General features: G+C 51.2%; 1 protein-coding gene across 2 annotated transcripts; it reads right to left on the minus strand.

Moving 5' to 3' along the window:
* Positions 1 to 2900: 2900 nt before the first annotated feature.
* Positions 2901 to 9859, minus strand: Adig (adipogenin). 2 transcript variants are annotated; one of them, XM_057781800.1, is made up of 3 exons: positions 9530 to 9859; positions 6872 to 6983; positions 2901 to 3142 (listed from the first exon to the last, which is right to left on the minus strand). In XM_057781800.1, the coding sequence occupies exons 1-3, from the start codon at positions 9654 to 9656 to the stop codon at positions 3016 to 3018; spliced, it is 366 nt and encodes a 121-aa protein (XP_057637783.1). In that variant the 5' UTR covers positions 9657 to 9859; the 3' UTR covers positions 2901 to 3015. The 2 variants fall into 2 exon arrangements, with proteins under 2 accessions (XP_057637783.1, XP_057637784.1); XM_057781801.1 differs by having other exon boundaries at positions 3063 to 3142; positions 6855 to 6983; positions 9530 to 9857.
* Positions 9860 to 10790: the final 931 nt, after the last annotated feature.

Raw genomic sequence — 10790 nt, forward strand, 5'->3', positions numbered from 1 at the left:
CGTTCTCCCGGGGAGCCTGCTAGCTGCGGGTTCTGAGGAGGGGGTCTGTAGGATCTTTCATGCTAACCTAGAACTACAAACCCAGCTGCCGGGAGAAAGCAAGAGGAGTGAGCAACTGGCCTGGATCCCACACAATAAACTCTTGAGCCTCTGGCAGGAAGTGCTGCCTCCCAGCTTCCTGGATAGCTGCGTGTCTTTAGAATGAAGCCTGGGGGCGGGAGTGAGCCCCACCTCTGCACCCCTGGCAACATTCCTCAGCCCCATGGCCCTGTCCCTGGAGTATCGGCAGGCCAGCTAGGTCACAGTGGTGACTCAGACCTGTGGGCCCTTGCACCTGGCAGGCTGCCAACTCCTCCCTAGGCCGCCTGAGAGCTGGACAACCCACTTCCTACCGTGGACTCCTGTGTTCCTCACACCTGGTCCCCGGGACCATGTTCTGGGCTCAGAATCTGCTCCATACCTCTGTGCCCCCATAGCACTATTCCACCCGTGTGGTGCAACCTCCAGCAAATGCCTTAACCTCTCTGAGTCACATGTCCTGGGAGTTGGTGTTAGGACTCAGAGAAACCGATGACAGGCCAGCACCTCTACTGCCCTGGCACAGCTCCCCTTGTGTCCAGGGCCTGACTTTTTGTTTTTTTAATGGAAATTTATAGGCCATTGGCAAAGTGCTCTGCACTCAGGGCCCTATTGGTGTCTCTCCATGCAGATAGTAAAGTCCTAACCCCCCAGGACCTCAGAATGTGACCTTATATGGACATAGGATGTTGACAGGAAATCAAACAAAGAATGAGTCATTAGAACAGGCTCCAGTTCAGCATGAGCAGGGCCCTGGCACGGAGGGTAGATAGGGGGCGACAGCAGGCAGCGGACATCCGGGGGGACTGACTATGTGAAGACAGAGCTGATGGCATTGCCTTGAGACAAGGACCTGAGTTGCAGCCACCAGATGTTGGGAAGCCCAGGAGAGATTCTGAGGGACGGCTTTCAGTGGGCCCAGTCTGGTGTGCCCTCACCTCACCCAGGTAGTTTCTGTCACCCAAAGATACTGCCTGCAGATGCTCAAGCCCCTAAACTTGTGCCCTGTGCTATGGCTCCCTAGAGGGCACTGGCTCTACAGATGAGGGCATAAGGCTCAAAACAGTGGTAGGGAAGAGGAGGGGGCTGCAGGACTGCAGGTGTGTAAGGAACATGTGGCAGTGTGAGAGACCTAGAGGCTGTGGAAAGACCCAGGCGAGCGCGCGCGCGAGCGCACACACACACACACAGTTATGCAGGAGGCCATCCTTGGCATTTGACTGGAGGTGTGACCAGGGAGAGACATGGGCTGCATCAGAGATACCGACAATCATACCTTCTCCCAAGAAATCTTTCCAGCAGCCTCGGCAGGTGCAGAAGGGCCTGGCTGCTCCTACTTCCCCTTGGGGTCCACTCCACATACTTCCAGACAGGTTGGAGCAGTGATAGGGAGCTGGATGGCATGGCCAGGACTGCCTGGAAGCTCTTCTGTCGGTACCCAGCATGCCTAGCTACAAGGGGCTTCTGACCTTTGAGCAGATGCCCGTTCCTTATACCAGGGTTGGTGTAGAAGACTCCAGGCAAAGCCAGGGGGCAGCTCCAGCCATGCTGAGTGGGAGCCATTACCAAAGGTATTTTGTTCACATGCCACCCGGAAGCCCAGGCCCATCAGACAGATTGCAGCCCTAATGAGGCACGTTTGTACCCGTGAGAACCTGAGGATGTGTATGAGTCTGTGTATGTGTCTATGTGCTGGTAATGTAGAGAGGTTTAGAAAAACATGACCTTCTCGTGCGGCGTTGGTGTCACCCTTTGTGGGGAGACTTGGCAACTTCTGGGAGCTGTACTGCGTGGCCTGCCCTGCACCTTCTGGAACCTTCTGGAACATCTCCACATAGAGGCGACTTGTGGGTGAAGTACAGGCATGGTCATCGCATCCCACTGGTGGAAGAGAAGTCTCACTAGCAACATGGCTGGGCGGATCCCAAAGGACAGTGCTACTCTGCGGAGCTGGGACCCTGGGCAGGACCGCAGGGAGCTACAGTCTTCGGGAGATGGAAGTGCTCTGATCGGTGCTGTGGGTGGGTCATTCTCACAGGACTGAGGAGCAATAGTGAATGGCTGCCGATTAGCAAGTCAGGATCTATCTTCTCGGGACGCCTTCAGTTTTTGTGGTGTCCAGTGGGATGTTGGGGGAGGGACAACGTGACATCAGATAGTACCTGGGAGGCCTGTTTCCTCCCTTAGCGCATCTTCCCTGTTGCCTTGGGGCAACCAGAAGGGCTGCAGGAGACTGGGAATTCTCCAGGCACTGTGGCATATTCCTTTAATCCCAGCACTCTGGAGGCAGAGGCAGGCTAGTCTCTGTGAGTTTGAAGCCAACCTGGTCTACACAGTGAGTTCCAGACTAGAGCTACATAGGTATGCCCTGTCTTTAACAAAAAAATTAAAAATCTCCCACCACCTGTGTCCAGTTCCCCACCTGGAGAGGATGGACACTGGGTCAGCACATGCCTGAGGAATCACTGGGCTGGGTAGGAACTCCTGTTCCTCCACTATGTCTTGGCAAAGTTACTCAACTGCTGTACCCAGTTTCCCTCTCTGTAACTGAGGGATAACCAAGATCTTCCCTCGAAGAACCCTTTTAGCCACAGTCCCACATGAGGCTCTCAGGAGAGTGGGGCTCACACAGCGAACACTCACACATGCTCCCGTTGTAAGGAGAACACAGCAGACGCGGTAGACAGGCACACTACAGTCTAAACAAGGATCGAGCTTGCTTTGCTGGGTGACGCTGGAAGCTCAGAGGGACAGAGCGGACGTGAGGGTGGGACAGTCCAGAGGGAGTCGGGGGTGAATGAACGGACATCAGAAGCTCTGGCAGGGCACAGAAGAACCCCATTTCTTTAATAGGGACCCCACACCTCCTGGGAGTTGAGCTGGCCAGCTGTCTCCTATAAACTCCTTGGGCCTGACTCTTCTCTGAAAGGCTTCAGGTCACCTGTGTTGATGGAGGACGGATGATTCGACAAGAGGCTTGGTAGGTCTGACTACCGGAGGTCCCAGGAAGGCTCCTTGGTCCCCAATGTTCTCTTCCCACCATCCACTTGGGCCCAGATGATACCTAGACAAACATGCCAGGAATAAGAAGTGCTTGGGCTAGGAATGAAGTCAGTGAAGGATAAGAGCCATAGTGGATGGGGGGGGGCTATCTGTAGACAGGCCGAGCCCTTTCATGAAGTCAAAATATTGTTTGCTTGCCCCGTTCATTGACTATGGGGCCCGTTAACAATGGACATGGATGGTCTCTTGTTCCCAAACTGAGAATTTTGGATGGTGATGTGTGCGACTCAGTGATACAGAGCTTGCCTAGTATGCTTGAGTCTTTGTGTTCAAACCCTAACACTAAGACACCAAAACAATTAAAGACAGCCATAGCAGGGAGTGAAATCAAACACAGACTTCTGACCATGGGGCTTTGTGTGATTTCAACAATCATGAAGCCCACCCTGTGCACCAACCCATCACGCGATTATGTGAGAGTTTTTCTGGGGAAAAGATCTCAGTTGGTGAGGCTGTGGCCCAGAAAGTTAAGCAAGGGCTCTAAGGCACGGCGAGGGCTGGGTGAGTGGCCCTGGTTCACAGTTCCACTTCCACCAGCCATATCAACTAGAGAGCATGGCGCTTGACCATGCTCACAGTCAGACAGCCGTGAGGACAGAGAGATGTGTGTCGCCAGGACCTGCAGTCATGGCTGGATGTTAGGGAGCCTGAGGTTGAGCCAGGAGGTGGTGGCTAGAGTCAGCTACCTGAGTCAGCTGCCCCTCGGTGTGAAGGGAGGTAGGAAAGAGAAGGGGACAAGGCCACTGGGTGTTGGGTGGCAATGGGAGTGGAGAATCCCACCCCAGACATAGAGAGCTTAAATGGGCAGGTGACAGAACTCAGAAGAAGATTAGCATAATGTTGACAGGTATCCGGGAGTCACTGGCTGGAAATGGCATTAGCCCCGTGGGAATGGATGCCAAGACTGTTCTGTGCTGACATTTTGTTTGTGACCTAACAGATAAAGCTTGCCTGAAGATTGGAGAAGCACAGCAGCCAGTCACTAGTTCTTAGTTCTACCGAATCCTCAGACTGTAGGAGCCAGCCATGACAAGCTAAATATGAACAGATCATCCAAAGGAAGTTCTTTACTTCCAACCGTTATCACCTGCCAGTGTAGGACTCAGCCATCGATAAATTTAATGGAGGCCTGAGTCTTGGTAGTTTACCCTGAAGCAATACCTGGTTGCAGGAAAAACCACAAGTGAGATTACCTGAGCACCACCCAAGAACAGATGATCCAAAGGAAATGCCTAACATTCCAACTGCTGTAGACAGGACCACCTGCCAGCACACACTCTCCAGGACACCCCTAGACAAATGTCAGCCAATCAGGGGTTCTGAACCTCAGAAACCCCTCACCCCCACCTTTACTACTATAAAAACCCAATTCTAACTGAGCTCGGGGCTCTCCGTTTATTCCAATATGTTGGACATGTGGAGAGACCGAGTTTGCAAACTTGCATAAAATAAAGGCTTTTGCATTTACATACGGGACTCGGTCTCCTTTTTCTCGGGCTTTGGGGGGATTTCACGGATTTGGGCATAACACAGACTGAATGGTATCCTATCTTTTCAAATCCTCAGACTGAATGCCCTGAGTTCCTGTCTCCTCCCACCTTATATTCCTCTCTGCCCAGCCATAACCCTTCCTGTCTCCACCTCCCTAGTGTTGGGATTAAAGACATGTGACTCCCGAGTACTGAGATTAAAGGTGTGAGCCACCACTGCCTGGCTGTTTCTCTTTGAGACTAAATCAATTTCCAAGTAGCCCAGCCTTGAACTCACAGAGATTCTCTTCCTCTGTCTCCCTGTGTTAGGATTAAAGGTTTGTGCCATCACTGCCTGGCCTTTATGGCTAATTAGTGGCTAGCTCCGCCCTTTGATCTTCAGGCAAGCTTTGTTACAGCACAAAGTATCACCACACTGTTCCTCTGGTTAATGTTTTTTCAAGACAGGGTCTCTGTGTAGTCCTGGCTGTCCAGGAACCCACTCTGTAGACCAGGCTGGCTTCCAACTCAGAGATCCACCTGCCTCTGCCTCTCAAGTTGCAGGGATTAAAGGCTTGCACCACCACCACTTGGCATTGTGGGTAAATTCCTTAACCAACCTGGTACTCCAAGTTCCCAGTATATATGGAGATGAGAATATCCTTGCCATAGTAGAGGGGACACACTTGGCACATTCCAGGACCATCAACCCAGGATGAAGACTGGTATCATGGGCTATAGTAAGAGACTGCTTGTTTGTTCCTGGCTGCCCAGACTTGAAATAACCACTCAGAAACCATATTATTTGCAATACTGTTTGGCCAATAGCTTAAGCATATTTCTAGCTTGCTCTTATATCTTAAACTAACTCATCTCCATTAATCTGTATATCGCCACGTGGATGAGGTTTACTGGCAAAGTTTCGGCATGTCTGTCTCTGGAGGCAGTTCCATGGCTTCTCTCTTTGACTCTGCCTTCTTTCTCCCAGCAGTCAGTTTAGTTTTCCCTGCCTAGCTCTACTCTGACCTATCAATAGACCAAGGCAGTTTCTTTATTCACCAATGGTATTCATAGCATACAGAGGGGAATCCCACGTCAGCCCACTATAGTTTTCTTCCCCCAGATGTGCATGGCCTGAAGACTGCTCTCTTACAGAGACTATACCTATGGGTTTAGCTAAACCTGTCTCTTCACCTGATGTGGGATTCCCCTCTGTATGTTGTGAATATCACTGGTTAATAAAGGAACTGCTTTGGGCCTATAGCAGAACTATAGGGGAACAGAGCTAGGTGGGGAAAACTAAACTGAATGCTGGGAGAAGGAAGGTGGAGTCAGTGAGAAGTCATGGAACTGCTGCTGGAGATAGTCATGCTGAAACTTTGCTGGTAGACCACGACCTAGTGGTGATGCACAGGTTAATAGAGATGGGTTAAATTTAAGATGTAAGAGTTAGCCAATAAGAAGCTAGAGCTAATGGGCCAAACAGTGATTTAATTAATACAGTATCTGTGTGATTATTTCGGTTCTGAGCAGCCGGGAACCAACTAGCAGCCTCCTCTAACATTCACCCAGCTGTGTACCACAGACCTTAATTTCTCATGGTGGTTTGAATGGAAATGACACCAAAGGTTCATAGGGACTGGCACTATTGGGAGGTGTGGCCTTGCTGGAGGCAGTGTGTCACTGGGGGCAGGCTTTGAGTTTTAGAAGCTCAAGCCAGGCCTAGTGTATCTCAGTCTCTTCCTGCTGCCTTTGGGTCCAGATGTAGGACTCTCAGCTACCTCTCCAGCACCATGTCTGCTGGCATGCCACTGTGCTTACCACCATGAGGATAATGGACCTAACCTCTGAACTGTAAGCCAGCCCCAATGAAATGTTCCTTTTTAGGAGTTGCCACAGTCATGGTGTCTCTTTTCAGCAATAAAACCCTAAGACATTTCTCGTCCAGCTGTATACCATGGACCCTGCCTCCCTATCCAAATGTATGTAATAATCATGCTCCCTCTGAGAACCCAGATCACCCGGTCAGAACTTTTCTATGTCTGTGTGTCTGCCCTGTCTTCATATCCTCGCTGTCCCATTCAGGTCACATCCCTGAAGCTAGTAGAGCATGGCAAGACAGTCAGTTCTTCATCATGACCAGGGCACAGGGCATCCATACAGCAAGGCAGCCTGCTCTAGTGAGTCAGCTGCTGGCAGGCCCAAGGTCTTCCTGCAGTCTCCGATCCCCCACAAAGATCTTACCAGGTAGAACAGGTCACCAGTGGTGCCTGTCCTCATAGTCACAGAATGTCTCCTCATGGCCAGACTCAGAAGGTCCTTTGCTCCAGGGCTCCCAGTTGAAACATAAATCTGAATAATCTTCCTTTGACTCTGTAGAGACAAGAAACACTGAAGAGACCCCGAGTCACTGACCTGCCCATCATTCATCTTCTAGGCCAGTCATTACCAAACATCTGTGATTTGCACTGCATGGTGGTGAACACGCATGTGAAGGAAAGAATTCCTTAAAGCACATACATCTCTCATGAGAGGCCTGGGCGACTCAACCGCCACACTCACTTCATAGGAGACCTGGTCCAGCCACTCGGTGGCACACCCGAAGCTGATGGACACCTGACGTCTTACCTGTATCTTTCAGAGTGTATGACGCTAGAAAACTACAGGCCTGGGCCGGGTGGTGGTGGTACATGCCTTTAATCCCAGCACTCGGGAGGCAGAGGCAGGCAGATCTCTGTGAGTTCAAGGCCAGCCTGGTCTACAAGAGCTAGTTCCAGGACAGGAACCAAAAGAGCTACAGAGAAACCCTGTCTCGAAAATCCAAAAAAAAAAAAAAAAAAAAAAAGGAAAAAAGAAAACTACAGGCTTGGGGTGGGGTTCTTGAGGCTGCAAGCCACCAACCACCTTGGACCAGATTCCAGCACCAGGGCAGAACACACAGAGAAACTAAGAGTTAGAAGACAGTGACACCAGGGTGCTGTCACCTCTGAGTGGCCGACTTCACTGAAGATCAAAGGGCTTATTTCAAAGGTGGAGGTAAGATGTCATCTCCAGAGAAGCCACCCAAAGTCACTGCTGTCCTTCCTTCCACACTGACACAGCTACCATTGACTCAGCCGGCACTGACTGTGCCTACAAGCACCTCCTAGGTACCATGTACACAGGTCCTTGGCTCCCTGCAACAAGAGCGCTAGATCTCAGAAAGCCTTTCTTCCGCCTGACAGTCGTGTACCTGGCTGTGACCGCCTTCACTTCGTGGTGAGGACACTGAGGCTCAGGCAGCCCTGAAATCTGTACCGATGACACTGCCCAGGCTGCGACCCTGGGCAGGTTGCTTCTTCCTGGCAAGCCTCAGTTTCCCCACGTGGGCAATGGGGACTCTTTACAGGATTCTCCTCAGGGTTGGAGGGAGACAGTATGCATCAGGCATTCAGTATGACTTTTAAGTGTTCAAAGTTAACTTGAGTATAATCTATCAAGGAACCGATATTAGACTCCAGAGGGAAGGTCTGGTGTATCCCAGACTTCAGACTTGCTGAGGATGACATGATCCTCTTGTTTTTACCTCCTGAGTGCTGAGAGTACACCAGGTACTACCATGCCTGGTTTATCAAAACCATGGCTTCCTGCATGCTACGTGGCACTCTACCAACTCACACCCCCAGCCAGAGACAGCTTCCAACAAGCCTTCGACTCCCCTAGCTGCCAGGCCTACTGCCTGGGTGGGGCCCCAAGGGAGGACTCTGGCCCACCCTAGGAGTGAGGTGAATATGCTTAAAACATGTTTTTCAGAAACCAGAGGCCCTCTGAGGCTCTTGCCAGGAAACTGCCGTGAGACCATGAGCAGGCCAGACAAGAGGATCAAGGGGCAGGCCGTGCAGGGTGCTGCTCACATTGCCTTAGTAACTTGTGACCAGAGCTGGCAGCAAGCTAGGCATACTGTTGCCCAGTCGACCTAAGGTCACAGAGCCTAGAAACAGGAAAGAAAAGCCTCTGAGTTAAGAGGGATCTTTGGGGAGACAGGGTGCCTCTTGCTATATCCCAACCCTCTGGCCACCTAGCCTCTTTCACGGTCAGTTATGTTAGCCTTTAGTTCAGTGGCTCTCAACCTTCCTAATGCTACGACCCTTTAATACAGTTCCTCAAGCCGTGGTGAACTGCGACCATAAAATTATTTTCATTGTTACTTCATCGCTGTAATTTTGCTGCTGTTATGAACTGTAATGTAAGCATCTGACATGCAGGATGTCTGATGTGACCCTGTGAGAGGGTCGTGACCCACAGGTTGAGAACTGTTTTACCCAGTCTTGCTAAAGTGCTGCAGTCAGGACCATTGTCAGTCAACAAGCCTCCATGATCCTGTGTACCAGAGAAGGCCTGGCCAAAAACCGGAATAGTGTGACCTCCCCCCTCAAAACAGCAAAGGCTGCTATGCCCCGCTGTTCATGTTGTTTACAAAAGCACATGGGGGAGGGTCCGAATAAAGCTGAGAGCCAGTCCGAGCTCTGCTAGGTACCTGAGCACTGTTTCCTAATTCAGCAGCTCAGCCTGAGCACTAGCAGTGGCCCTGAGGGGCCACAGACAAGCAGACACGCATACGCGCCAATCAAACTCTGTTAAGAAACTCCCAACTGCCAGCATGCCAGTGCACACCTTTAATCCCAGCACTCAGGAGGCAGAGGCAGGCAGACCTGAGTCCAAGACCAACCTGGTCTACATAGTGAATTCCAGGACAGCTGGGGCTGTCTAATAAGACCCTACCTCAAAAACAACAAAACAGCAACAACAACAGCAAAACACGATAGGGAGGAAAAAAGGAAGGAAAAAACTTATTTCAACTGAAGCTGCATTTAAAATGTTGTGCTATTCCCCTTCTGTGCCCACTTCCAAAATGAAGAGACCAGCCTGGACTAGCTTACCTTGACTGAGTAAGAATCGTAACCAGAGGATCATCAAGAACAGCAGCAAAGCCACAGGCAGGCAGAGCCAGAACACCAGGAAAGAGAGCGTGAGGTCGTTCACCAGCGGCACCAGAGGGTACTTCATTGTGCACCTGTGGCCATGTGAAGCCACCTGGATTGAGCAGGCAGGCTGCCCCTGAGCGCCTGGCAGCTTGGCCAGGCTCTGCTTTCAGCCCAATTGTGACTTATCAGTGAGCATGATGTAACAAGGAAGTCACAGTCCTCAGGCAGAGGGAGCTGAAAGGGTCTGGCTGGGAGACAGGCTGACTTCTGAGAAGGACGGCCAGGGCTGGACTAGCCCAGCAGCCACCGGGCTCATGCGAGCCTCTGACGGAACTGAGCAATTCTAAACTCAGAGAAACAGAAGGACAAACATCGGCCCACAAAAGGTACTCGCCTACTCACAGTTAGTGTGGCCATGAACCAGCTAGGGCCCTGGGTGCTGCTTCCAGTGGCACGTACACACACACACCAGCATACGGCCCGCGCTTGTGGGACAGGGCACTGTAGGGAACGGAGGAAGCTCAGTGCTGGAAGGTAAGAGCCTGGGGAGCTCCAGCAACAGCTGCCACAGAGGAAAGGCAGATGCAGCATCGCCACACTACCCACCCCCACAAGAGCCTAGCATCTGGCTTTTATGTGGAGTCTCTCAAGTTTAAAACAGGAGATAGGGGAGGGGGATAAGATGCTTATCCTACAAATATGAGGCCCAGAGTTGGGGGTGGTCTCCAGAATCCACATAAAGGTGGGTTTGTCAGCCTTCCTGTAATCCCAACAGAGGCAGGGAATCCTAGGGCCAAGCTGGCTAGCCAGAATAGCCGAAACGGCAAGCTCCATCCAGCCAAAGACCCAGTTCTAATGGAGATGAGGAGGAAAACACCTTGGGTGCATCTGCCCCTCCAAACACAAACAGATGGGATGAGACATTGTTAGAATGTTGTAGGCTAAATCTGTCGGGCCACACACTGAGCCACCACTTAACACTAACATTATTTTGAAGCTTCCTCTACTTACCTTTATTAGGAGTTTTAGCAAGGAACTTCTAAAAACTTGCCCCCTTGTCTCGGTGGGGCAAGACAACACCTATCATCCTTCCCACCTGGCCTGGACTTACACTTGTGGCAGGAAGTGGGCATTGGGGGTCAGGGGACATCTGTAATAAACTGGCCTGTGCAGTCTTCAAAAGATGAGTGGGGCTGGGAGGTACGTTAAGCATGCC

The sequence above is a fragment of the Chionomys nivalis genome, chromosome 9 (genome assembly GCF_950005125.1).
Source record: "Chionomys nivalis chromosome 9, mChiNiv1.1, whole genome shotgun sequence".
Lineage (NCBI taxonomy): Eukaryota > Metazoa > Chordata > Mammalia > Rodentia > Cricetidae > Chionomys > Chionomys nivalis.

Excerpts from the sequence above, each read along its gene's own strand:
- Adig (XM_057781800.1), bottom strand. The coding sequence starts at position 9,656 with ATGAAGTACCCTCTGGTGCCGCTGGTGAACGACCTCACGCTCTCTTTC. Across the intron at positions 6,984-9,529 it reads ACGATTCTTACTCAGTCAAG|AGTCAAAGGAAGATTATTCA; the intron begins GTAAGCTAGTCC and ends TTGTCTCTACAG. Across the intron at positions 3,143-6,871 it reads TATGAGGACAGGCACCACTG|GTATCATCTGGGCCCAAGTG; the intron begins GTGACCTGTTCT and ends ATGTTTGTCTAG.